A 24,175-nucleotide genomic window follows, 5' to 3' on the forward strand; every position below is an offset into this window, starting at 1 on the left:
CAAAGGGTCTACAGATGCGGTGATCACTTTTACCGTTGATCGCATATGAAGCAAAATTACTGAATGCTGATTGGCTGAGACGGAGGACATTTTTTTCGAGATCACCTTTGGTAATCAAGAGGACATGATTACTTGATCCTGATTGGTTAAGTAGCAAGCGAGGTCGAGGTTCCAAGAGAATCTTTCTTCCAGATTCTTGACTTGATTGAGCTGTTTTTTAATTCACATACAACATATATTTTAAGCACTATATCTGTTGACAGTAACGACTTATTGCATTGAACTTCAACCGAATGAAAGCGTGTTTGCTGTAGTTTTAAGATTTAATTGTTTATTCAATCGTTTGGTCAGTTAAGTTGATTGTCATTTGTTGTGGCTTTGAACGGGTTTCCCTAGATAGCTTTGCTTGTACCCTCGTGCAATTAAGGCTTAATTTAAATAGTATTTTCAAAGTTTTCTAAATTGTCCTCGTCGCTTCGCGACTCGGGAAATTTTGTGAAAACGTTGAAATCCTTAAATAGCCTCGGGTCCATACGATTACATATACAAACAGTCGAAATTTTTTGAATTGTTAGATAAACGTAATCTTTCCCGTTAAGGTTGTCAGAAATGTAGACATTTGTTTCTTTGGTTATAATAATAATAATTAAAACTTTGTTACTGGGTAACTTTAAAGTCGGACTCCGTGGAGCATTTCACAGTTGATGATCTTTAAGTAGTCTTGTGATAGTAAAACAAACACGCTTTTTTCTTCAAAGTCGGAAAGTCTGTTTGCTCAGCACCCAAGCAGGGCCTTCGGCTTAACAGTCCTTACAAGAGAAGACTTGAAAGTGGAACCATTTGCAGACAATATTAAAGGCAGCACTTTTTCCTCGGTTACTTCAAGATACCAAGTGTTGATTCGGGCGGGATTCGAACCCGCGACGTCCCGCACGACAGTGCTCTCTTGACTGAGCGAAACTTGTCTGCAGTTACTGTTCTGAGCCAACTGCTTTGATCCCTGCAGGTAATAACCAGTCCCTTCCTTGTTCCAGTAGGGCTCAACTACTTTCAGATGTTCAAACAACTGGTTCATTGTTACCAGGTCTCTGCTCGCCAGGCATAAGTTCTCCCTCGTACAAGTTTTCTGTTCAAAGGTAAAGATATCAAATGATCAGGGGATCGTTATCAAGGAATTGAACAAGAAAAGCAAGTTTAAAAGACTCGTTCTAAAGTCATTCTTTTTAAAACTGAAACCTCGATCTAAAAGCAAAGATTTCAAAATTTAATTGCCAAACTCGTTCGTAGGAGGATTAAAAAAAATTAATCTATCTGAGTTTTAAAACTGAACGGATTCGGAAACTGAAAGACAGTTCGACTTTCGAGTTTTTCGACTTCAAATATGGCAGTTCGACCTTCGAGACGGGTATGTTGAAACTGAAAAAAGGATCGAATAATTCCAATTCAAATTCACAAAAAGTCAGTTGAACTTCGCACACCCTGCAAGCAGAGCCTCCTTTTGTCTTTTTCTTTACTGAGGAGGAGAAAAGGAGGCTCTGCCCGAATCGCGTCAACTCTTTGAAGCCGCCGCAGCCCGAACTTCTGGACTAGTCAATCTTGTTTTCTCTCGTCAAACCGGTTTTTCCAGTGCGAGCGTCCGTTTAGTGACAAAACCGATGGTTATAATTGAGCCCGCTGTACCATGAAAAACCAAGATGGCGGCGAGATCTGGCATATTAGGCTTGGGTTCGAGACTGTATCCTGGCAACATGCTGCGCATATTCAATAAAGATCTTACTCGATTCATGCAGAGCCTTTCTCGAGAACGCCAAAATCGAGCAAGCAAAAGAAAGGCTCTGCTAGCAGGGTGAACTTCGCAATAACTGCTCTCAAACAAAATCAAAACCAAATCAAAAGTAACAATTATTCTAACAACTCTGGCTTGCAAGGAACCCTTTATCTTGTCTATATATAGACTCAAGTTCGTTGCCACAACATTGACAGAGAAAACGTCACGCAAAACTATTATTTCATTTGAAGTTTCTTACGAGCTGTGTAATCCTTTGTCGGTTGTAAGGCTACTAATACCCAGCCTAAAAAAGCTCCTAAACCTCGCATCAGATTAATGATTCTCCAAGTGTCAAGCAAAGATGAGGTATCCGCGTCATCCCTATATTGAAGAATAAACAAACAAACAAACAAACAAACAATAAAACTCTATAAAAACACCTCGACAAATAACAGCGAGTAGGAAAGTCGCACAACGTTGCCTGGTTATGGTTGTGGTTAGCTTACATCAAGCACTAAACCGTGATTCCACTTAAGCCTCGCCCCATTGGGTAGACCGTGAGGGCACCGCCGCTATTCAAAAGATATTTGTGTTGGATTTCCATGTAGCGGCCCTGGTTTTAAAATTCTACTTTGACTACAGACCGTGGCCTGGTTCACATGTTGTGAACTTTAAAACTCAACCCTAGTCACTATTTCACAATTAGACCCGTAGTCCGCAAGGGCTACGGGTCAATAGCCCATGAGGCGAAGCCGAATGGGCTATTGACCCGTGGCCCTTGAGGGCGAAGGGGATGCTCCAACCTCTGGCTTAAATGCCACGTGTAGCAACTAGCTGAGAACTTCCAGAGAACGCACTAAAATCAAAGAGAAGCGTTATAACCTTCACAAGGTTTATTGCAAAGATACTTGCCAATAACGAGAGCAGCTTGGTGTAAAACGTAAAACGCGGTTTGAACTAAGAAAGAACAGGGCCCGGTTGTTCAAAAGCCGATTAACGCTAATCCCAGATTTAAAATTAACCAAGGAGTATATTTCTCAACTCCCAAACGTTGTTGAACGCTGATATTCAGCAAAGGTTTACATTAGAAGAAGTCAATCTTGAAAAGCAAAAAGGAGCAAAAGACACTTTCACCAAAACGTTGAAAAAATGAAACAAAAGTTTGCGCTAATCCTGGACTAAGTTAATCGGCTTAGAGATTCATACGGGCAGAAATGGTTCTTTGTTTTCTTTCATGATAACGTGACGTCACTGCTTACAACATTCGACCGGTGTTACGGGGGTTGCGGGTTCGAATCCTGGCCAGGGGCCCGTTTCTCGAAAGTCCCGAAACTTTACGGGCCATTTTCGGGTGTCACAATTCCCTTTGTATCTCAAGAACGGAGAGGATTTAAGTCGTCAAACTTCACAGTCAGTTTGCTTTTTGTTACCTTGAAAACATGCGGTTTGCAGTTTCACAAATGGCTTTTCTGGCCCGAAAAGTTTTCGAGACACGGGCCCCAGGACTCTAGTTTTCAGCTGTCCTTTCGCCCGTTGCCAAGCAACTAACATCAAACACCAACAGTTGCACTAATCACTTAAGGGGAATCTTTGTTTACAATTTTGCGTCAATTAGCATAAGCCCAACTTTTTCCAATCTATCAGCCAAAAAATCAGCACTGAATGCATAATGAGCTATCTCTGAGTAATGACGCTTTGAAAATTCGAAATTTTACAAAGAATGTATGGACTCATTAGCGCTTTGCCACCCAAGAATTTATCGGTTTTTGATGGCTAATAACTCGCTCGTTATCAAAGCCAAGAGGCCTAAAATTGGTAATTTAACAAGGTTTACCACATTCTTTTTCCTTTTCAATATTTATTGCTCAATAGCATGATGCTTTCCGTCAACAAACTCGTATGTTAATGAGACAAAATGTAAACAATGACGCCAGCAAAGAATTCCCACAGTATTTACTCTCACACGTATTAGCTTACAGGAAGATAGAGCGATTTTCAATATTGAGTGTCCAAAGTAATAAGCGAATTGCTTTGGTTCTGCATTACTTCACTCAGTGATTGGTTGAAATTCCTCGTGCCACTTTTTCAACCAATCAGAAGAGAAACCAAAACCAATCGTGGCTCGCGCGTGCACATTTTCCCGCGCTTTGTGTCGGCTACGTGTAATTACTTCGAGTTTTGATTGGTTTACAGGACTGTCTCCGTCCTTTTTGATTGGCCAAAGTAATTACTTTGGTTTTGGTTTTACGACACTCGATTGAAAACCGCTCTAAGGTGATGCAGGAAGCTCGCAGCTAAGTTACTGATGTTTGTGATTTTGCACTCCTTATTGATAAGTTTGCTGTTCGGTCGGCCAGTGTAGCCGAAGTACTTTTTAGAACAAAAAAGTGCTTTTTAAAAGGGATTACATACCCCAAATTCTGGTTTTCTTTGTAAAGACTAATTCTATCATCTATATTCGCCACACTTACGGAGAACACAAGAGCGAAGAGGTATGCTGCAAGTTAAAACAACGAAAAAGTGAAAAACTAAACGAGCGATAAAATCCGAATTTTGGGGGTAGTCGTTCACGAGTTCACACGGGAAATCTGGATTTTGGACCGCAGATTTTCCTAATTACTATCCAACCCTGGCGGACATGAACTTAAATTAATTTAAATTAACAAAATCCGTGGCAAAATCAGTTTTGCTCTTCCCATAACAACAAAACGTATGGCAAATTACACTTTCAAATTTTAAGATGTAAATCAAGACTTCCCAGTTGAACTCACCCTTGTGTACAAAATTGAATGATCACAACTATTCAAAACCATATCAATTATTTTACAGGCAAAAACAAGTACACCAAACTTTCACAGGAATAGCGCCCAAATCCCTGTTCAGATTGGACTTCCACTGTCCAAGATTCATTTTGGAAACAGAGAAATAAATAATGGATAAAGTAAACTGAGGGTTTCAATTAGCACTGCAAGACAAAACACCGTTCGGTAACAAGCCATAGGAAGTTTCAACGCGCATCATGAGATAGCAGATGTTCAAATATATAACCCAGTGTGAGATTAGCTCCAACCCTGCCATCAGCTCAACTGGCATGCAACACTTGCATCATCTCCCAAATAAATGCTGCCCTTGCATGACGTCCCTGATAAAGGGCTAAGAAGGAGACTGCGGAAATGCTTACAATATCATGTTTTGAACAAGGTTTAGAAGGTATCAATGAATTAGCAAGTAGTTTTTCTTTTCCGTACCACTGATGGAAAGAATCCTTGTAGGTCTGGTGAGTAAGCCCTGGAAAAATCCTGACCGAGGATTTGCCATGTCATATCTGAAAAAATGAAAGACTTGGAAGTGGAACCACTTGCAGACAATATTTAAGGCAGCACTTTTTGCTCGGTTACTTCAAGATCCCGAGTGTTGATTCGGACGGGATTGACCAGCCTACATTAACGTCACTTGTTAAATGGACTATTTTGCCACATATACCCAGAAATGCCATGTGGGTGGGCCTTCATCTTACCAACCCGATAAAATAGAGTACAAAAACAGTGGAAAATTGCCATAATTTAGGGCGGGGGGGGGGGAAGGGGAAAGACCAAAATGAAACCAAGCAAAAGTATAATAATACATATGAAATATTACCAGCTCCCACCTGTCAAATACGGATACTGTACAAATAGCAAAGAGCATGTAGTATAGCGATTGTAGTGGTTGTGCCAGTCTGTGGTAGTTCTCTAGGAAGTTTGCATCTCCTGTTCCATTGTTACTCAGGGAGTAAACAAATATGACTTGGCACAAAGCAAGACCTGAGAAGTTAACATTGACACATTGACATAGGTAACAAAAAAATCATGGTTTTACAGGAAACACACTCTTTATTTTGAGAGGCTCAACAAGGGGCAGTAAAAGAAGACAGTCTTACATTACTTGAACACAAAGATGCTCTTTGAATGGATTGAATCTACATATGTACACATCTAATCCACTATTTAACAAAATTATCTTAGCTGTCTCCTGGCAATTGCAGGATGTGACATTTTCAAACTCTTGGGCATGTTAACACTCCATGGTTTGTCAATCTGACTTGTCTTTTGATGACAGTATGTCTTTCCATTGCTCCCCCAACACTGACAGATTGACAAATCCACAAGGACAAAATGAATTGTGGTCTGTAAGCCAACATTTGTTGAGGAGATAATAATATGAGGAGACAACCCTATGAAGACCCACATACGAGTATTGCAGGAGACTACAACTAAGCAGCATTAATTTAGTAATAATTACTACTTACAGCCTTGGTTCTTTTAAACCAACCTGCCAGAAGTCCATGACAAAAAAGGGAAAACGATCTGAATGCATTATGCACAGACTGAAACACAAAACAAATATGAAAAAATGTATTTTTTTTGTCATAAATATTGAAAGTGTTCCTAACAAGGGTTGAGCCTAAGACCTCGCGATAACTAGTTCCAAAGTTCCACCACTGAGTTTAAGAAGACTGATAGGATCAAGGCCATTTAGTAGGTTAGGTTCAAGGAAACGATAAATTGTCCTGCTATTCTGATATGACTGTGTCCAGAAGGAACTTCCACTATTGTAGCTAGGGAGACAGAACTATCTGTTTGCCACATTCAAGAAAACGCCTTAAGATGGTGGTCAACTTTTCCTCGGCAAAGAATTATACTGCCATTTGGAGCAAGTATGAGGAGTCTACAGCTGAAAGCATAGCCTTTCTAAAGTATTTCTGAACAAACTAAAAATCAGGGTTGCCATTGCCAAATACCATATAGTTCACTTTGAAATATTAGTTGGCTTAGTGGTAATTAAAATTTTTCCTTGGTAGAAAATTGTTCAAACTAGTTTGTTTTTACTCTCCTTTGTTTCAGATTACGATGCCTGTATTTAAAGACAAGGGAAAGTAAAAAAAACAAACTAGTCTGAAAAATTTTTATCCAAGAAAAAACTTAAACTACAACAGCAACAATAATATTATCATAAATGATTTTCCCAGAAAAGAAAGGAAGAAGTGCTTGAGACACCATCCATATTTTTTTTCATCTTCTCCTTTCACAACCCTGGAAAATATTGAGTAGTTTTTATTGTTTTATATCTGGAAGGTACAGCAATCATACCACAGCAAACTCAGCAGTTGTCATTTGCCTTCTGCTTGGAACAGACGGCAGCTCTTTTTTGTCCTCTTCCATTTGCAACAACCTTGTCTTTCTTTCCCGTGTAAAACCATGTCCATCTGAAATGAAAAAGTCAAAAGATAAACGCTTAAGCCGATGATACATGGTTCAACATCTTGCAACATTTGTTGCTCAAGAAATGTTGAACAATGTTACACAAACGTGTTGAACGGAATAGAGCTGGTCTCTATTTTCGTTCAACATCGTTCAACAACATTCAACGTGTTGAATGGCATATTTCAACATTCAACATGATATGACACACTGTTCAACATTTGTTGAACAAGAGCTGCAACATTTGTTGATCAACAAATGTTGAACCACGTATCATCGGCTTTATAATGAACCACCTGATGCCTAAAAGCTTAAGTCATTAATTAAGGAAAAACACAATGTAGGAATGAATGAAGTCACCTCTTCTTTCAATAAAAAGGACATCTAGTGGCTGACTTGGCAATGTTTGTGCCACAGGAGGGAGAGCTGGAACAGTTGTGTCTGTAGTAGCTTCGACTGTCACAATGTCTTCTTTATCTACTTCATAATAGTCCACCACAGAAACTATAATCCAAAATAATGTTTAGGCAAAAAAAGTCAATATTTGCAAGACTAAATGCAAATAGAACTGTATATCTCTCAGATAATCCATGTAGTACAAATTGTCTTTATTTATTAATTTTGGCAGATAGCATGGCACAGGATATACTGTAAAACCATTTTAATGCCATCTTTGTTGATGTTCAACTCATCAGGGAACTACCACAAACGGGGATAAGTGCTTAAAACTCAGTAATTGATCACTGGATCCTCCAGCTTCCCTTGAGAGACAAATTTCACCTTTGTTTGCTGGGGTTTTGAACTACGGTAACTAAACAATAATCTTAGTTTGATAAAGAAACTCCGGCCATTTTATATTAATAGACCATATTCATATTCTCAGTATTGGACAAGAACTTGCTTGCAATGGAGGCTAATGTGGGGAAATCTTTTCAAATGCAAATACTTTTTAATATGTATGTATTCCCTTGCATTAGCGTCCATTGCAAGCTAGTTCTAGTCCAATTCTGAGAGTGCAAATAATTATAGTCTATTAAGTTTCTCTTGAAGAGGACTTTACGAGACTTTGCCCTATTTTGCCATAACAGAAGGGGCATGATGGTTTACTAATCTTTACATATTAAACATTATCTACAGACACTTGCTGAGAGCCTTTCATTACCTTCTCCATCAATATCAGCATTATAGTTGTCCTCCTCTGCTGATGTCCCAGTCTGCTGCCTGTGAAATAACATCAGTTAAAATACCAGATGAAAAATACTAACGCATTGTGTAGGTGTGGTAGTGCAGTAACTTGACACAGTGCTCTATTCCATAACTGTCATCTGAGCTGCATTTTGCTTTCAGGACGTAATATGTAAATACTAAACTGAGAAAGATTGAAGAAATTAAATGGGAATCGAAAAACATTGGCTTTGAGGCTGACATGAAGTTCAACTTCTTTTTCAGAGCAAGTTTAAGTGTGTACTCTGAGTGTCTGACAGTTTCCATGACAAAAGTTCACTGAAGTTAAGCCTGTCTGGCGGAGGTAGTATCTGGATGGGAGACCTCAAATAGAGAAACTTGCTGCCAGACACAAAGGACTGAAAATTCTATTTTAACACTCAAAAATGCAAACTAAGCATGGTACACATTTTGTTAGCCTGCTTTATGCAAAACAACTATTGATGCAAAAGTAAATAAATATTGATACACAGTTTTAAGGAAGAGTACAAGGACGTTTTTAGGAAGTGTCGATCGACAATTAAAAAGTTTGCCATCAGCAACAAAATTTGAGACATAAAAACAACAAATTTTGTGCCGCTAATATAAAAAGTTACCATCAGAGAAAAACATTTTTCTATTGTTCTTTTGGCTGCACAAGTAAATTGCAAAATCGAAAATGACATCGATTTCAGCGGCCACCTGTGATAAAGTTACCTTGCATGTTACTAACAACTGGATACATTTGTGGCAAAATGGCAGCAAGACATCGAGTTGTTTTGTTAGTTTGGTTGTTTTTTTTCTTTTAAGTGTTATAAAAGTCGACAAGAGATGGGCGAATTCAACACAAAGATCACAATCGTCCAAATCTTGAGGTTGACCACTACTTCTGCAAAGTCAAAAATTCACTCTCCTAGACGAGGTTATTTATCACCAGGTAATTCCATCGTTTTGGACATAGAAACTGCCTTATTATTCATCAGCGTCACAAATTCTTGCAGATTTTGGGGCTAATTTGTTGAAATTCAAGCACGCTTCCAACAGACCAGTTCATTTTTGTGTTTCACCCAGTTATTTTCCTGTGCGGCTGTTAAATGGCATGAGGATTTAAAAAGGCTTTTCAGCTTTGTTTTCAATGCAGACAGAGAAGTTGGCCTGGTTTTTGAGATTAAAAATATTATGGTCAACTGGTGACTTTTTTCTTGTTTATTTGACCTGCAGAATGTCTGTGGAATGTGAGCTTGCGTGATAATCTCCGTAGATGTGAAAAGAGTGATTTTGATTTAAGACGTTTAAGAATTTTAAAATGTCTGTTAATTTGACAATGAAGTACTCAAACAGTTTTCATTCTCTTTTCATTAAGAAAATTAAGAAAGGAACAAGGAAGTAAAGAGAGAGAATGAAAGATTCCCTGTGGTATGCCAACGTTGTAATCAAAACCTTAAAATAGGTAATTTCAAGTTGTTGTTTTGACGAGTACGGGAGAGAAGCTTACAAAAATGTGGGCAGCACATTTTATGGACAACAAGACGCCTACAAGGGCGTATCCGTGGAATGCGCAAACAGTTAACACAAATTGTCCAGTTACAGTGAACTTCAAGTACAGGTAGACTTCGGAAAATGGCGAAAGATTACTAGAAAGATACATCTGTAATATAACTTAAAGTTTTTTGTTGTAAAAACTCATTACTAATGTTACTAAATTTGCAAATGCAAACAACGAAGCCCTATTAGCAGGTTATCAGGATACGGGATCTTTTATTTATTTATTTTTGGAAGGAGACTTAATTCAAATCCTACAGTTTTACTTGCTTCGTTAACTCCTTTCATCCAAAAATTACAGGATCAGCCTTAAATCATCCGAAAAACTTATTAAAAATCACAGTTCAACAACTTATCATCCTGGGCCAGTTGTTCAGAAACTGGGTTTTAAAACGAGTTTTATCCTCTACTCCCAAATGCTGTTCAAGGCTGATATTCAGAAAAACTTTACATTAGAAGAAGTCAATCTTGAAAAACAAAAATAAGCAAAGGAAACTGTGACCAAAAAGTTGAAAACATGAAACAAAAGTTTACGCTAATCCTGGATTAAGGTAATTGGCTTTCGAACAACCGGGCCCTGTAATCGACGTCTAGTTCTGTAATCCTGGTTTAGTTCCTTGCAAACTGTATAAATTTGCCGTGGCGAAGACAAGAAGACAACATCCGTGCTCTATATCTCTCAATGCTCAAAAATTCCGTAATTGCGAGTTGTATAGTCCAGTCCAAAGTTCTAATTTTACAATTCCATAATCTTGATTTCAGTAACTTGGTACATAACGTTCCACAATAACTTGAAATCTCGTTAAGAAAAATCCTTAAATCCAGTAGTCCAGTCCGGATTGAGATCGCCAAAACTCTCTCTATCATCGATTCAAAATTCAACAAAAGCTACAAGTAGTAAATAGTTATCAGAAACTACAACAGTTCGTCCTGATTCTACACTCGAGCTGAACAAAAAACCCAAAAAACCCTTGTCATCGTTTTCGAGAGAACAGACAAACAGCCGAAACTGTTCTGTGCCTGCGCCATAAGGGACTGAAAAAGTACTGTACGTTGTACAATAGTACTTGACCGTAGTCCTTGGCCAAGAAACTAATCTTAGCCAAAAGCGCGAGAAGCGATCAGGATACGGGATAACTAGGTAAAAAAATTGTGGGGATACGGGATTTTTAGTCTGGAGGTGGGGGGGGGGGGGGGGAGAATTGGGGAGATACGGGATATTTTTTACGATTGAAGAAAATAACAGGAACTCGAGAAACATTTGGCTTCAAAGCCGATATGTTGATCATTTACAACTTCTTTTTCACCACAAGCTTAAGCGTGTACTCTGAGCATCTGACACCTTTCCAAGAACAATGTTACTAAAGTTTCCCTTTCCAGCGGGGTTAGTATCTGGATGGGGGACGTTAAAATATGCGACTTTTGCTGTCAGGAACATACGCCCAAAAATTCTATTTTAACGCTCAAAAATGCGAAAAAAGCAAGGTACAGATTTTGCTAGCCTGCTTTATGCAAAACAAATATTGACGAAAAAGTAAATAAATATTAATATGTAGTTTTTAAGGAGAGCAGAAGGAACTTTTAGGAAGTGTCAATCGAGAATAAAATAATTTGCCATCAGCGAAAAACATTTCGGGAGATTTTTGTTACGTTCCATCAGAGTTCAATTTTTCTATCGTACTTTTGGTCATACAAGTAAAATCGCAAAATCGGAAGTGACATCGATTTTAGCGGCCGCCTGTGATCAAGTTATACCTTGCGTGTTTACTGACAACTCACGAAACAAAGGATACATCTGTGACAAAATGACGGCATAACACCTGGTTTTTGTTAGTGCGTTTTTTTTTCTTTCAAGTGTTATAAAGTTCGACAAGATCTATGTGCGAATGTAACATAAAGATCACAATCGTTGATGCTAGTCCAAGTGTCAGCTGAAGTTAAGCTCCTCTGAATGAGGTTAGTACTTGGATGGGGGACGGCTGCGAAGTCCCCGTGACGGCGATAGCTAATTCGTTTTTTTTAAACTTGATTTCATTTTTTATCTTGTTTGGCCGTTCAAAGCTATTTTCTTATTTTCTTTCTACGTCAAAACGGCGAACAAACTGGTTCCCAAGAAATATTGGAGTACGTATTCGTTCTATGCAAAATGCCTCTAATGAAGTATTCGTTGTATGCAAAATAATAATGTTCACAGTGGAACACACAAGTACGAAGCAAGATCTAGAAATAACGTAGAAAATTCTCCTTACCTTTAAAGCTTGCCTTTCTCAAAGAAAAAGCATCTATCCACTTTATCGAATAGTTTAATACTGAAACAATCATGGCGGGCGGAAAGATTTTATTATAAATTTTTGCTTTCACCAATCTGACGGAAGTATGTCACGGTGGCCGAGTGGTCTAACGCGTTAGCAGAGAAAAATCGTGATGGCTTGGGAAGTGTAGGAGTTCTCCTCGGGGCAGGGAAGTTTGGAAATACCTTAGGGAATATAAATCAGTCCACCCGATCGGAAATTAATTCAATATCCGTGGGATATGCACATTTGTGACTACCAACAAAAAAAAGATTCCAGCCCGGTTTTAAGACGTGGATGCCTTCGGCATTCCACGTAATAATTATTATTATTGTCCATGAATTTACCTCTGAGACTTCTTTGTTTTATGCTTTTTTTGTTTTGTTTTGTTTGGGTCCTTGGGTCCATCATAACCTTCCAAATCAGGAGAATATTCCCCAGTATTGATTACATCTCTGGAACCTTAATTCAGAACAGAATGAACAATTAGGTGCAAACCACCACAACACTTAACAAGACAGAGGCAAATGAAAAGCTGAGGCTAACCCTGACAAATAATGAATGAATCAACCCAAGCTCAACTGTCACAAAGAATCTGCTCAACTTAGAGACCTTCTATTTTAATGACTTTCTTCTAGTTTATTAGTTCCTCTACTTTGTTACTGCTTCCCCTATTTTCACACAGATTATTTACTTCCTTTATTTCAATATGTCACACACACCAACAACTATTGTTTAATTTCATTACTCATAGCATTAATTTCATAAGTGTTTTACTATTGGTCACCTACATTGCTATGTAATTCCCATTGCTACATTTTGTGATTGCCTGATGATGTCGTAGATCGGCAAAAGCTAAAGTTTTCCAAAGCAGCTCAAAGCCTCTCGACCAGTTTATGTAAGGCACAGTTGAATATATATTTATATAGAAACTGCACGGTATAAATTAATAAATTATTATTATTATTATTATTATTCATTATTACCCATTTATTATTCATCTAATATAATGCTGCTCAAGGACAACATCAAAAGTCTAACCCTGGGGCTTTTTTCTTCTCTGTCGTCTTCTTGTAGGACTTGTATTTTCATTATCTCCCATGATGTTGTCATCATCTCTGCCAATCATTTCTGCACTTGCCGACCTCCTAGTGTGCCGCACCCCTGATGGGGGGCGTTTCTGTCGTCTTCTCTCTGATAGGTCAAGGGTTTTGGACTCCATTTCTTCATCAAACATCACATCTCCTAAACAAAGGAATAAAGATAATAATACCTTAATGGAATTATTCCATGAGCATGCATTGGATTTGAGTTGACTGTCGACCAGCTAGCTCAGTTGGTTGAGAATCAGACTACAGTGAGGAAGGTGGCAGGTTCAAACCTTGGCCAAACCCCACTTCAGGGTCTGCAAAATTCACATCTGCAAAATCAATGGTCAGACTTCTAAGTCTTCTCGGATAAGGTTTATTATTAATTTTATATTCCCTTCCAGGAGGTCCTACCAGGGAGGGGTCCCGTGTTGCTTGTCTGAATTTTAAAAGGTCTTGTGTCGGTGTTTTTCTCAATGTTTCATATTGCTGTGACTGTTGCTGTCAGAAATTTAAAGAAAGGATGTCGTTCATCGTGATTTCACTTCAAGTGCTGTTGTTACTTTTTAGGCCATGTCGCTTATTGGAATTTACCCTGGCAGAACCTCTTACAGTCCTTCCTCACCGCATATTAGTAACAGAGTAACAATAATATTATTATTGAGCAAGCAAAGAATTTAAAAGAGTGAGACAAGAAGGGGATACTTTTCAATAACAAATCTTTTGTTACATTTAAATTTTGCCAACCACAGAACAAAGCTTCCTTTGTTTTAACAATTAACAGATCTCTGGTTGGCACTAATGACAATAGGTGACGTAACTGCGAGTATTGCTACAAAGAAAGCATGTTTTGTATTGGAAAGGCTTAATAATTATTACAACAATAAAGTATGTTTAAGTGATTTGACACCTTGTACTCAGACAGGTGTTCTGTGTATATACTGTGCATTGAAGGTGGCTCAAACCAGTTTCAACACTTGAAAGAAACATTCTTATTAGAAGGATTGACACTACAACACTTTATCACTTAACAGCAATGTTATGGTACCATATCAAACACCATTTATTGCTAAAAAAGATTCGGTCATTTTTGTGACGTTGAAAGTTACCGTGGCAACAGGAAAGGCCTGCAAACACACCCCATATTTTGGCTTTAGCTGCTCATATCTCAAAAACAAAGTCAGTGCCCCCCATTTTTTATTTCTGAAATGTAATCAGCATGCCAGAATGAAACTTTCTGCAAAGTGTAACAAAGTTCCGTGGAGCGGACTCAGAGCCACCTTAAATGATTGAAAATTTAAGGTAGCTCTGAATTACAGGGTTTTTTAAAACTTTGCAGATAGCTTCATCTTGACTTGCTGATCATTTTTGTGCAATAAAAAATTGGCGTCACCCAGTTCGTTTTTCAGATATGAGCAACTAAAACCAAAATTTAGGGTGTTTTTGCAACGTTTCCCTGTTGCCATGGTAGCTTTTTACATCACAAAAATGACAGCATCTTGTTCAGCAATAATTGATGTTTCACATGATACCATAATATTGCTGGTATGTGAAAGCGTGTTGTAGTGTCAATCCTTCTAACAACAAGGTCTCTTGAAAGTTTTGAAACTTGGTTTGAGCCACCTTGATTTATCTTAATTGGTATTATTTTCGTACAACGGGGCGGCGAAATTGGATCTCAAAATGTGACAAATATATTTAAAAAATACTGCTTCCATGAAATGCTGCTAGCGTTTTCAGAAAATTAGAATAGCAGAGAAATGGAAAATTGACACTTACCATTCTCTAGTCTTGACCTTCTTCTTGGTCTCCTCGGTCGGCTTCTCCTATCAGCAGTTGATTGAGGAAAACCTGGACTGCCTTCCTGATCGCCCGAGTTGTTTGACGCACTTCGTTGAACGCCGCTTTTCTCGCCGTCAACAACTTCTTGCAAAGGAACTCTCTCCGGTAAAGAACTGGGTGACTCTAAGCTTTCATTTGCATAGTCATCAACTTCTCTTGACATTCGCTTTTTTCGCCTTCTCTGTCGCTGATTAGTGTCTCTATCGACTTCGGCCATATTTGACAGCTACAATCCGTGAACTTTAACCTTAAATTCAACCTTAGGGCGACGAAAACATACTCACGATTTCCCAAAATAGCACGGCTTTGGGTTGATCAGAGTCAACTCATAGATGAACAGAAAATATTCAGAATCTGACAGCAATGGCAGTTGGGTCACCTAGACAATTTTTTGGGGGAGAGGGGTGAATAACTGTGACAAAACTAGGAAACAAAACGGCCCTCGTACAAGAAACGAGAATAGCAGAAATCTGACTAGATCCAATGAGAAAAGCATATACCAGGGAATAAATTTCCTCACAAACAAGTGGGCATTATGGGCGGCAAGAAACAATGTGTAGTCAAAGAAAGACTCAGATACCCGTCCCCAATAAAGAGAAAAAGGTTCATTGTACCTCTGACAAATACAAGCTGAAGGCTCGTTTGCAAAGCGCATATCGGTTGAACAAACAACCGCTGCAAAAGCATTAGATTGCCACGTGGAGGAATGTTAAAAATTTTATCAGGTAAAATACTCCAAACCTTGACTTACAGTCCTGAAACATCGTCCATTAAACATGAAGACTGTGTTAATGGTAGCAGAAAAACCTTCACTCGCGCTTTCAATTGCCAAGTTCCTTTCAAGGGGACAGATGTCAACCCGGAAAGGTCTGAATAGTGCTTGCTCTGTGCACGAATACAATGGGCAGTTCAACAAAGAACCGGCGAAATTTAAAATGACCTCTGTGTGCGGCCACGTAATGACTTTGGATTTCCATCATAAGTTTAACAACTGGGATGCCGTGAACCCGCAAGAGTTGTTCACAGCTACAACTTTGAAGAAAGAAGCCAACGAAAAGTTGCAAATGCCCAAGTTTTTGCAACACGAGGGGAAAGGCGTTGATTACATTGTCCTGTGGTTGGATTGTGATAAAGAAGGCGAGAACATTTGTTTTGAGGTGCTGGATTGTGTCAGGCCTGTTATGAATAAGAGACCAGGGACAAAAACAGTGTTTCGTGCAAAGTTTTCTGCAATCACTGAGACTGACATCAGTGGGGCAATGCTCCGACTGGGTGAGCCTAACAAAAATGAATCAAGGTCTGTTGATGCAAGGCAGGAGTTGGACTTAAGGATTGGCTGTGCTTTCACGAGATTTCAGACTAAATACTTCCAAGGAAAATATGGTGATTTGGACAGTGCACTAATATCTTACGGACCATGCCAGACGCCCACTCTCGGATTTTGTGTCGAGCGCCACGACCAGATACAGTCATTCAAGCCTGAGACATACTGGGTGTTGAAGCCCCAGGTTCGCCACTCTAGTGGCCAGATATTGACTCTGGAGTGGGAGAGAGTAAGATTGTTTGACAAAGACGTTGCTGCCATGTTTCAGAAAGTTGTCAAGTCCTCAAAATCCGCAACTGTGATTGGTGTTGTGAAAAAGGAAAAGGCCAAGCAAAGACCTTTGGCCTTGAACACTGTTGAAATGTTGCGTATAGCCTCCTCAGGGCTGAATATGGGCCCACAACAGTGTATGCAGATAGCAGAAAGGCTTTACACGCAGGGATATATCAGCTACCCCAGGACTGAGACAACACATTACCCAGACAATTTTGATCTCAAAGGAACTCTACGGCAGCAACAATCAAATCCAGTGTGGGGATCATTTGTTCGTGATCTTCTTGAAGTGGGTATCAATAAGCCAAGAAAAGGACATGACGCAGGCGACCATCCACCTATCACCCCAATGAAACCAGCCAGTGAGGCTGATTTGGGGGGTGATGCTTGGAGATTGTATGAGTTTATTACCATTTCCTTTATTGCTAGCATCAGCTATGACTGCAAATATCTCCAAACCACTGTTAAATTTGGCATTGATCAGGAAAACTTTTCATTCATTGGGAAGACTCTCACAAGCCCTGGTTTCACTTCTGTCATGCACTGGCAAGCTATCTCGAGTGACGAACGCATGCCACATTGCCAAAAGGATGATGTGTATGAAGTAACAGAAGTGACACTTGAAGAGCGCCAAACATCACCTCCTGATTATCTCACAGAGAGTGAGCTTATTTCATTAATGGAGAAGCATGGAATTGGCACAGATGCTAGCATTCCAGTTCACATCAATAACATCTGTGAAAGAAACTATGTCCAAGTGTTGAGTGGCAGAAGGCTTCACCCAACTCCCTTGGGGATTGTCTTGGTGCATGGATACCAGAAAATTGATTCGCAACTCGTTCTTCCCACCATGCGATCAGCTGTTGAAAAGCAGTTAAACCTTATAGCCCTTGGCAAAGCTGATTTTGACTCAGTTTTGCAACATGCTCTGGGGATTTTCACCAGGAAGTTTGTCTATTTTGTCCAAACCATTATGAGCATGGATGAACTATTTGAAGTGTCTTTCACCCCCCTGAAAGACACTGGAAAACCTTTTTCTAGATGTGGGAAATGTAACAGGTACATGAAGTACATTAATGCAAAGCCAAGCCGTCTCCATTGTGCACTCTGCAACGAGACCTACAGCCTTCCACAAAATGGCAGCATCAAACTTTTCCAGGAAATTAAATGTCCCTTGGATGACTTTGAGATGGTGTTGTGGTCCACAGGTGTAAAAGGGAAGGGTACCCCTGTGTGTCCTTATTGTTACAACAATCCTCCCTTTCCTGAAATGCGTAAAGGCATGGGCTGCAACCAGTGCACGCATCCAACATGTTCTTATTCTGAGATGAGCCTTGGGATATCAGACTGCATGGAATGCGAAAAGGGCAGCCTTGTTCTTGACCCTACATCCCCACCAAAGTGGAGGTTGGCATGCAACAAATGCAACGTTGTCATAAATGTTTCTGAAAATGCAATCAAAGTGAGTGTAACTGACCAGGAGTGTGATTGTGGTTCAAGTCTTCTAAATGTAGACTTCAATCGTACCAAATCTCCCTTGCCAGGGGATAAGACTCAACACCAGGGTTGTATCTTCTGCGATCCACTGCTCACACCATTGGTCAAGATGTCACATGCAGCATCAAAGCACCCAATGTATCGAGGAGGCAGAGGGAGGGGAGGAAGGCGGGGCCGTGGCAGCAGGAGAGGAAAGGGCAGAGGACGACCAAAGGACAAGATGTCTCAATTGGCTTCCTATTTTGTGTAACTTATTTAGTACTGTGCTACGATCCCAATGAAGGACTATGGTCACAGCACTATTGATGTCATCCATCTTTTTTCCCTAGCCGGCAGAGGATGCAGGGGATAAAGTTATTATAATGATAGTAAATGAAATTAATGCAATCGATGAAATTTTCTTTGTGTTCAGGTTGAGGAAATGGCAGACATTCAACATTTTCAATAAAACTAGATCAGAGCTCTGAAAAGAACATACAGACATTGAAGGAGAAAAAATAGTATTTGCCCAAATTACATCTTAATTTAAAATACAATTGTTGTCTTACTGCATTTGAAGGCTGTTGTACTTTTTGAGGGGCTTTTTCATCACTAAACATTGTATGTTTTCAGGACTCTGGTCTGGTTTATTACGTACTTTAAACTTGGTGTTGGTGTAATACCTATCTGATCAAAGCTCAGCCATTAAATATAATAATTATATACAGGATAATATACAATTTTTTTTAAAAAACAGCTCTTTGCTTATGTCCAGGAATACAAGTAATTAGATGCACACAGGGGGGAGGGGGGGGGGAACTAAAAAAAGTTTAATACGGGGAGGCTCCGCCCCGAGGCCCGACCCCTTTCATATACCTGAAGCACGAAAAAGGTACCCCTTTTGGGCGGAGCTTCCCCGTATAAGCCATTATAGGGAGTACCCCCGGGTTGCACACCTAGTTTTGATATCCATCAACAAGTGTCCTTTCAATGTCCAAGCGTTTGCTACCTATCTCTAGCAATAAGGCTAGTGTAAGGGATGGTGTCATTTTTTGTTGAGGGTAAATGCATCTGTTTATCTTTACCTGAGGACTGGAGTTTAGGGGGACACTTTTTGACGTTAGTGTCTGTATTCCCAGATGCTACAACAAGTTGCAAAAGTAGTGGAGACACTTCACCCTCTTGGGGCGTTATTAATTTACCTATTATCTCTCACACTGCAGCCCCCCCCTTATCAGTGTTGCTAGCAAGACAAAAAAATTGTTGCAAACTTAAACAGCCAACATTGAAAGGGGAAGAGGGGAAGGAAAGTGGGAAAGCTTTAAATTCTACATAAGGCAGGTATTGGAAGCTAGAAAAGGTGTTTTTTAATGGAAGTGTCTCAACAATTTTGCAACTTGTTGTTGTGATGTTGAAGTTGGGGAGAAGAGTGAGTATCATACTTTCTGATGCTTATCAAAAAGTGCAGTTTATCTACTCTATGCCTTTCTGGACAAATGTGGAGTTTCCTTTAGTTGCCCAGTCATACAGCAAGGTTTACTTTTAGCCCTTTTATTATTATTTTTAGCTGGACTGTGAAGCAAGGGTTCTAATCAGTGTTACCGCTTTTAATTACCAGTAATTAACAACAACATTCTTTTCCTTTCTACACACTATCCAATCAGATGCCAATAGAACCTACTATCAGCTCTGTTGGATGGTCTACAGATAAAGCCTTTTAGGTGGTCTTTTGATTTTGCTCAAAATCAGCTGAAACTTGAATATATATTATCGTAAATGAAGGGCTGGTGGCATAAGGAGATCATGTCAAATTTTTGGCCATATTTCAATTTTGCTCTAAATCGTTTGAAATTGTGCTAGTGGCCTAGAATATAACTTGAGAACATTGCTCTTTTGAGCAAAATAAAAAATGGACAAAAATAATCGACTTGGGCCCCTTATGCTCTGAGCCATTCATTATTTTTGTTGTTGTGATAAACGCACTGTTTAGCTTTGCAAAACTTAGAATTTCTTAATACTTTTTTCAAAAAGGCTTATGTTGTAAAATACCGATTTCAATGTTCAATGCTGGTCTCTTGACTTATTGATGAGAATGTGATGGACATGTGTTGATGATCCTAATTTGTAAATGAAGATTTCCCACATAATCTAGAAAAGCCTACTTTTGTTTCATTAGATCTGCCTGCTGTTTCAAGTGAGTTTCTTATGATAATTACAACTATTTTGAGAATGATTTTGATTGCATGAAATTCACTGAACAGTGCATCATAAATACCTAGTATTATTTAAACCATAATTATTTATTATTACTTTTTGTAAAAGAAAAGGAAGAGTAATATCATTTTCAACCATCTGCATTTTATTATAACAATTTGTAGAAAGGTGACATTTTCTATTCAGTACCAGTGGTACAATATGGCTGGTGAATGATAATGGGTGGTCGTATAGGCAGGCTCAAAGTTCCTTGGTGCATTGCAAAGTAAATTATGTCTCAAATAATTTTTTTTTCTTGGGGGAGGGGAGGGAGTGGCAAAGAGGTAGTCTTGTAATGCAGTCTATGTTTTGGCCATGTCAATGTTCCCCCCCCCCCCTCCCCCTTCCTTAAAGTGGACGAAGAACTGCTTTTTATGGTCCCAAATAACATGTGCATTGGAGATAAAGAGAAAATCATGCACGATATGACCCCTTTCTTTCTAAAACTGCTGGTTCAGAGATTGATGGAAATTTAAATTAACAAAATAATGCTGGTAATTGTTAGTTTCATGTGTTGGGTGTAAGTAAATAATATCATTGTGCAATATTGATATGAATTTTTTCTTAAGTTTTTTTTTGAAATCGGAACAAAATGATGTTATCGAAATTGAATTTTATGCTATATTTCAGTTTTGTAATAAAGGCTCCGGACAAAAGGGTTACAAGTGGCTTCCTTCTTTCTTCTTGCCACCCTTTTAAAGTGGAATGTGAGAATAATGGACTAGACTGACTCATCTTGCATCCAAAGAATTGGACAAGGATATGAAGGAAAAAAATCATTGTGTCTATAATTTTGCCTCTCTTATAGAATTTGAATGATTATTCTGGCAATGAACATCAAATCCATCTTTCTGATTTTCTATGGAAATAACACTTTTTAAATCATTTCTCTCTGGTGCGTGAGTGAGTGGTAGTCAACAAATCCTGCGTTTGTTGTTTGTTGTTGTTTTTGTTGTTTGTATCTTTTTTGAATATGATTTAAAAATTAATAAATCTAATTGGGTCTGGGAGCAGGCAGACGTTTTTCATTTGGCCTTCTGGGTAATATATTTCTGTGAAAGTAGTAAATTACATCACCTGCTGCTTTGCATTTTTTTTCATAAATTACAATGCTTAGCTCTACTATTTTGTTGATGAGGCCTCACTCTTTCATTTGCTTTACCCTGTTTTCTATACTTTCTGCACGCAAGAAATTGTTCAGGAATCTTACCACAATTACTGATCTACATTGTTCAATTTTTTTGCAAGGTTTATCTTAAGGCAGACCTTAACGTTTAGAAGGGAGACGCTTGACTCGGGATTGAATGGTACGGGTTCCGGTACTGTTGTGTTCTTGGGCAAGACACTTGACTCTCATGGTGCCTCTCTCCACCCAGGTGTAGAAATGGGCACCGGCAAATTTAATGCTGGGGTAACCTTGCGATGGATTGGCATCCCATCCAGGGGGGAGTAGAAATGCTCCTAGTCGCTTCATGCTACAGAAACCAGAGATAAGCGCAGGCATGGTGGGCCTTCTGGGCTTGTAGCAGACTTTACCTTACCAAGATTACAGACCTACATTGTTCAATTTTTTTGCAAGCATTATCTTAAGGCCGACCTTAACATTTAGAAAAATAAAATGATTTATTGTTCTTCACTAACCTAGGTTGGTGTGTATTGGGAGTAACTGTACCCTCACTTCGTGTGACACCAATGGCTGTATATCCAAGACCTCAGGCATTGTTTCTCCCAATTATTACCTCTAGGTGGTGAATAACATTATGCATGTGCCGCAGAACTGATTAACTAAAACAAGCAAAACCAACCGTAAAGCATTTGCAGGGACACAATCTGCTCTTTGTTTCTGTTTTTGAAGACCTGCATTGCAAAATAGTTTGCATGTGACATCAAAAGTTCTATCAAATGAATGGAAAATTCATGATGCAAATGAAGGAATATAATGGAAAAATATGAGCAGTTTGAGAGTGGGATAATTTTCACAAACCAACTTATTAAAAGTTGCGAGTTTAACATATTAATTTGTTTTATCAGTGAAGCCAAAACAATAATACTGGAAATCACACATTCGGCATGTTTTACGAAGGCCCGTTCTGTAGGTTGCCATGCGTCTTTCGGACAGCAATCTGATTTTAAAGCCTGGTTTCCATATGATTTGCAACGGTCTGCGACGATTGTAAGCTGTCTGCGTCGGTCTTATCGCCGACGATCGCAAACACCGCAGGTAAATGTTTCCATTTAAATCTGAAGCGATCGCAGACAAGCGTACCACAAATCCTCTGCGAAGCGAGGAGAAAAAGGCGCGCACTTACTTGTCTTCATAATAATAATAATAATAATGAGCTTTATTTAACCAGAAAGCACCTTCTGCAATCTGTTCTCCCAGGTGTCCCTGACATAAACAAATACAATACTAAAATAAATGTACAATATACACAGACAAATATAAACACAAATTATGAATACATCAAGACTATAGAATAAAATAATATGATTAAATGAAATCAAGTCTGATTATATTGGACGTGTTTCAAGGCGAACAATAGTGTGTCACCGATAGGACACAGATCATCTAAGACACACGTTTCCATCAAAAATTGTCTTAGTCGGAAGCGTCGTAATGGTCGGGAAAGTAGAACTAGATTCAACTTTCCCCATCAACCATGCTAGACCGTGTGCCGCAAACCGCCGCAGACGCCAGGGACAAATGTTTCCACATGTTTGCGACGTAACGCAGACCTATCTGCGGCACGATCGTCACAGAGCGTTGCAGATCATATGGAAACCAGGCTTTACCCAAGTGAATTTAATACAAACCGGGAGATCACAGTCACAGGCAGCTCAAAAGAGAAGCAAAATATAAAACAAGAGGCCATATTCGGCCTATCCTCTGGCCACTTCCTATGTTTTATTTAAGAAATGCTAGGATGAAGTTAAATCATCTTTGCTGGTGTTTTTTTTAAGGCTGGTTTTAAGTAAATAAGTAGGAACTTTAAACTGCAAGTCAGCTAAGCCCTGATGAAACAAGTTCGTACATGTAAATATTAAAGAAATTACGGGAAAAAGAACTGGCAATGCGTTGAAGGTAATAGTTCATAATAAATATGTATTCAAATTTTCTTTTGTCAGCCTCACAAATGTTTGTAAACGTTGGAATGCTGACACCCCTAAAGAAAAAGCAAGTCATTTTTGTGAGCAAATGTATATTATAGGTAGAAAACTTACTAATACATTTATCCTGGAAATGTATATGGGGCAAAGGTTGAATCACAGATCATCACTCCTGTACTTTTGGCATAAAGCACAAATAAATGAAAATACTTTTTTTTTTTAACTTTCTGCATCTCTTCATATCTTCTTCGATGCCTCTTCGATTTAAATTAAACATAGCGATGTATTTAGGGTGATACTGGCGTATTTTTCCGAATTTTATAAAAGAAAACGCTTTCAGCTTCTGGACACGGCGTTCGCATAAATTCTTGTTGTTGTGTAAACAAACATCTCATAACAAGACCTGATTATAAGTTTTTTTATTAATTTTATTGGGGCCACGTTGAATAATTTTGTACACCTGAATGTTTCTGAACATCGCACATGTATACTGTACGTAAACTTATGTACTGCTTGTAGATGATCCAAGCGATGGTACTCCACATTTCAAAACAACTAGTTACAAGAAACACAAATATTATCATAATACAGATTCCGGTATGGCGTCTTTAGACTTTACCTCTCAGAACAAGATAATGTTCGTTCTTGTACTTCTTGCGTAGATCAACATTATTTTTCTTAGTTGCAGTAGTACACACTTTTGCATGGTTATAGGTTTCCGTAATACTTCTGACATTTGTCACTTTCGAAACTAATTCATCACTTTC

At 38.9% G+C, this 24,175-nt stretch overlaps 3 protein-coding genes across 4 annotated transcripts in view; 2 read left to right on the forward strand and 1 right to left on the reverse strand.

The window, feature by feature from the left end:
- LOC138026815 (uncharacterized) overlaps positions 1-360 on the forward strand; it is a 12,959-nt gene extending 12,599 nt beyond the window's left edge. The window contains exon 5 of the mRNA XM_068874274.1: positions 1-360. This exon is cut by the window's left edge and continues 335 nt beyond it. The gene's annotated coding sequence lies outside the window, so the exon portion shown is untranslated.
- Positions 361-515: 155 nt separating this feature from the next.
- LOC138026845 (transmembrane protein 237-like) lies at positions 516-15,334 on the reverse strand. 2 transcript variants are annotated; one of them, XM_068874305.1, is made up of 12 exons: positions 14,912-15,334; positions 13,086-13,289; positions 12,392-12,506; positions 8,171-8,229; positions 7,369-7,512; positions 6,898-7,013; positions 6,080-6,134; positions 5,418-5,571; positions 5,017-5,093; positions 4,181-4,265; positions 2,028-2,149; positions 517-1,126 (listed from the first exon to the last, which is right to left on the reverse strand). In XM_068874305.1, the coding sequence occupies exons 1-12, from the start codon at positions 15,189-15,191 to the stop codon at positions 1,059-1,061; spliced, it is 1,479 nt and encodes a 492-aa protein (XP_068730406.1). In that variant the 5' UTR covers positions 15,192-15,334; the 3' UTR covers positions 517-1,058. The 2 variants fall into 2 exon arrangements, with proteins under 2 accessions (XP_068730413.1, XP_068730406.1); XM_068874312.1 differs by lacking the exon at positions 2,028-2,149 and having other exon boundaries at positions 516-1,126.
- A 315-nt stretch (positions 15,335-15,649) lies between these two features.
- LOC138026836 (DNA topoisomerase 3-beta-1-like) lies at positions 15,650-20,953 on the forward strand. The gene has a single exon (XM_068874295.1). It carries the CDS (start codon positions 15,751-15,753, stop codon positions 18,316-18,318), a length of 2,568 nt encoding a protein of 855 aa, XP_068730396.1. The 5' UTR covers positions 15,650-15,750; the 3' UTR covers positions 18,319-20,953.
- Positions 20,954-24,175: the final 3,222 nt, after the last annotated feature.

The sequence above is a fragment of the Montipora capricornis genome, chromosome 2, assembly GCF_036669925.1.
Source record: "Montipora capricornis isolate CH-2021 chromosome 2, ASM3666992v2, whole genome shotgun sequence".
Classification (NCBI taxonomy): domain Eukaryota; kingdom Metazoa; phylum Cnidaria; class Anthozoa; order Scleractinia; family Acroporidae; genus Montipora; species Montipora capricornis.

What these genes read in the sequence shown, in the direction of transcription:
- LOC138026845 (XM_068874305.1), bottom strand. Translation starts at nt 15,191, where the DNA reads ATGGCCGAAGTCGATAGAGACACTAATCAGCGACAGAGAAGGCGAAAA. An exon ending in AAGGTCAAGACTAGAGAATG is followed by an intron (nt 13,290 to 14,911) that starts GTAAGTGTCAAT and finishes TCCTTTGTTTAG; the next exon opens with GAGATGTGATGTTTGATGAA. An exon ending in TGCTGATATTGATGGAGAAG is followed by an intron (nt 7,513 to 8,170) that starts GTAATGAAAGGC and finishes TTTGGATTATAG; the next exon opens with TTTCTGTGGTGGACTATTAT.
- LOC138026836 (XM_068874295.1), top strand. Translation starts at nt 15,751, where the DNA reads ATGAAGACTGTGTTAATGGTAGCAGAAAAACCTTCACTCGCGCTTTCA.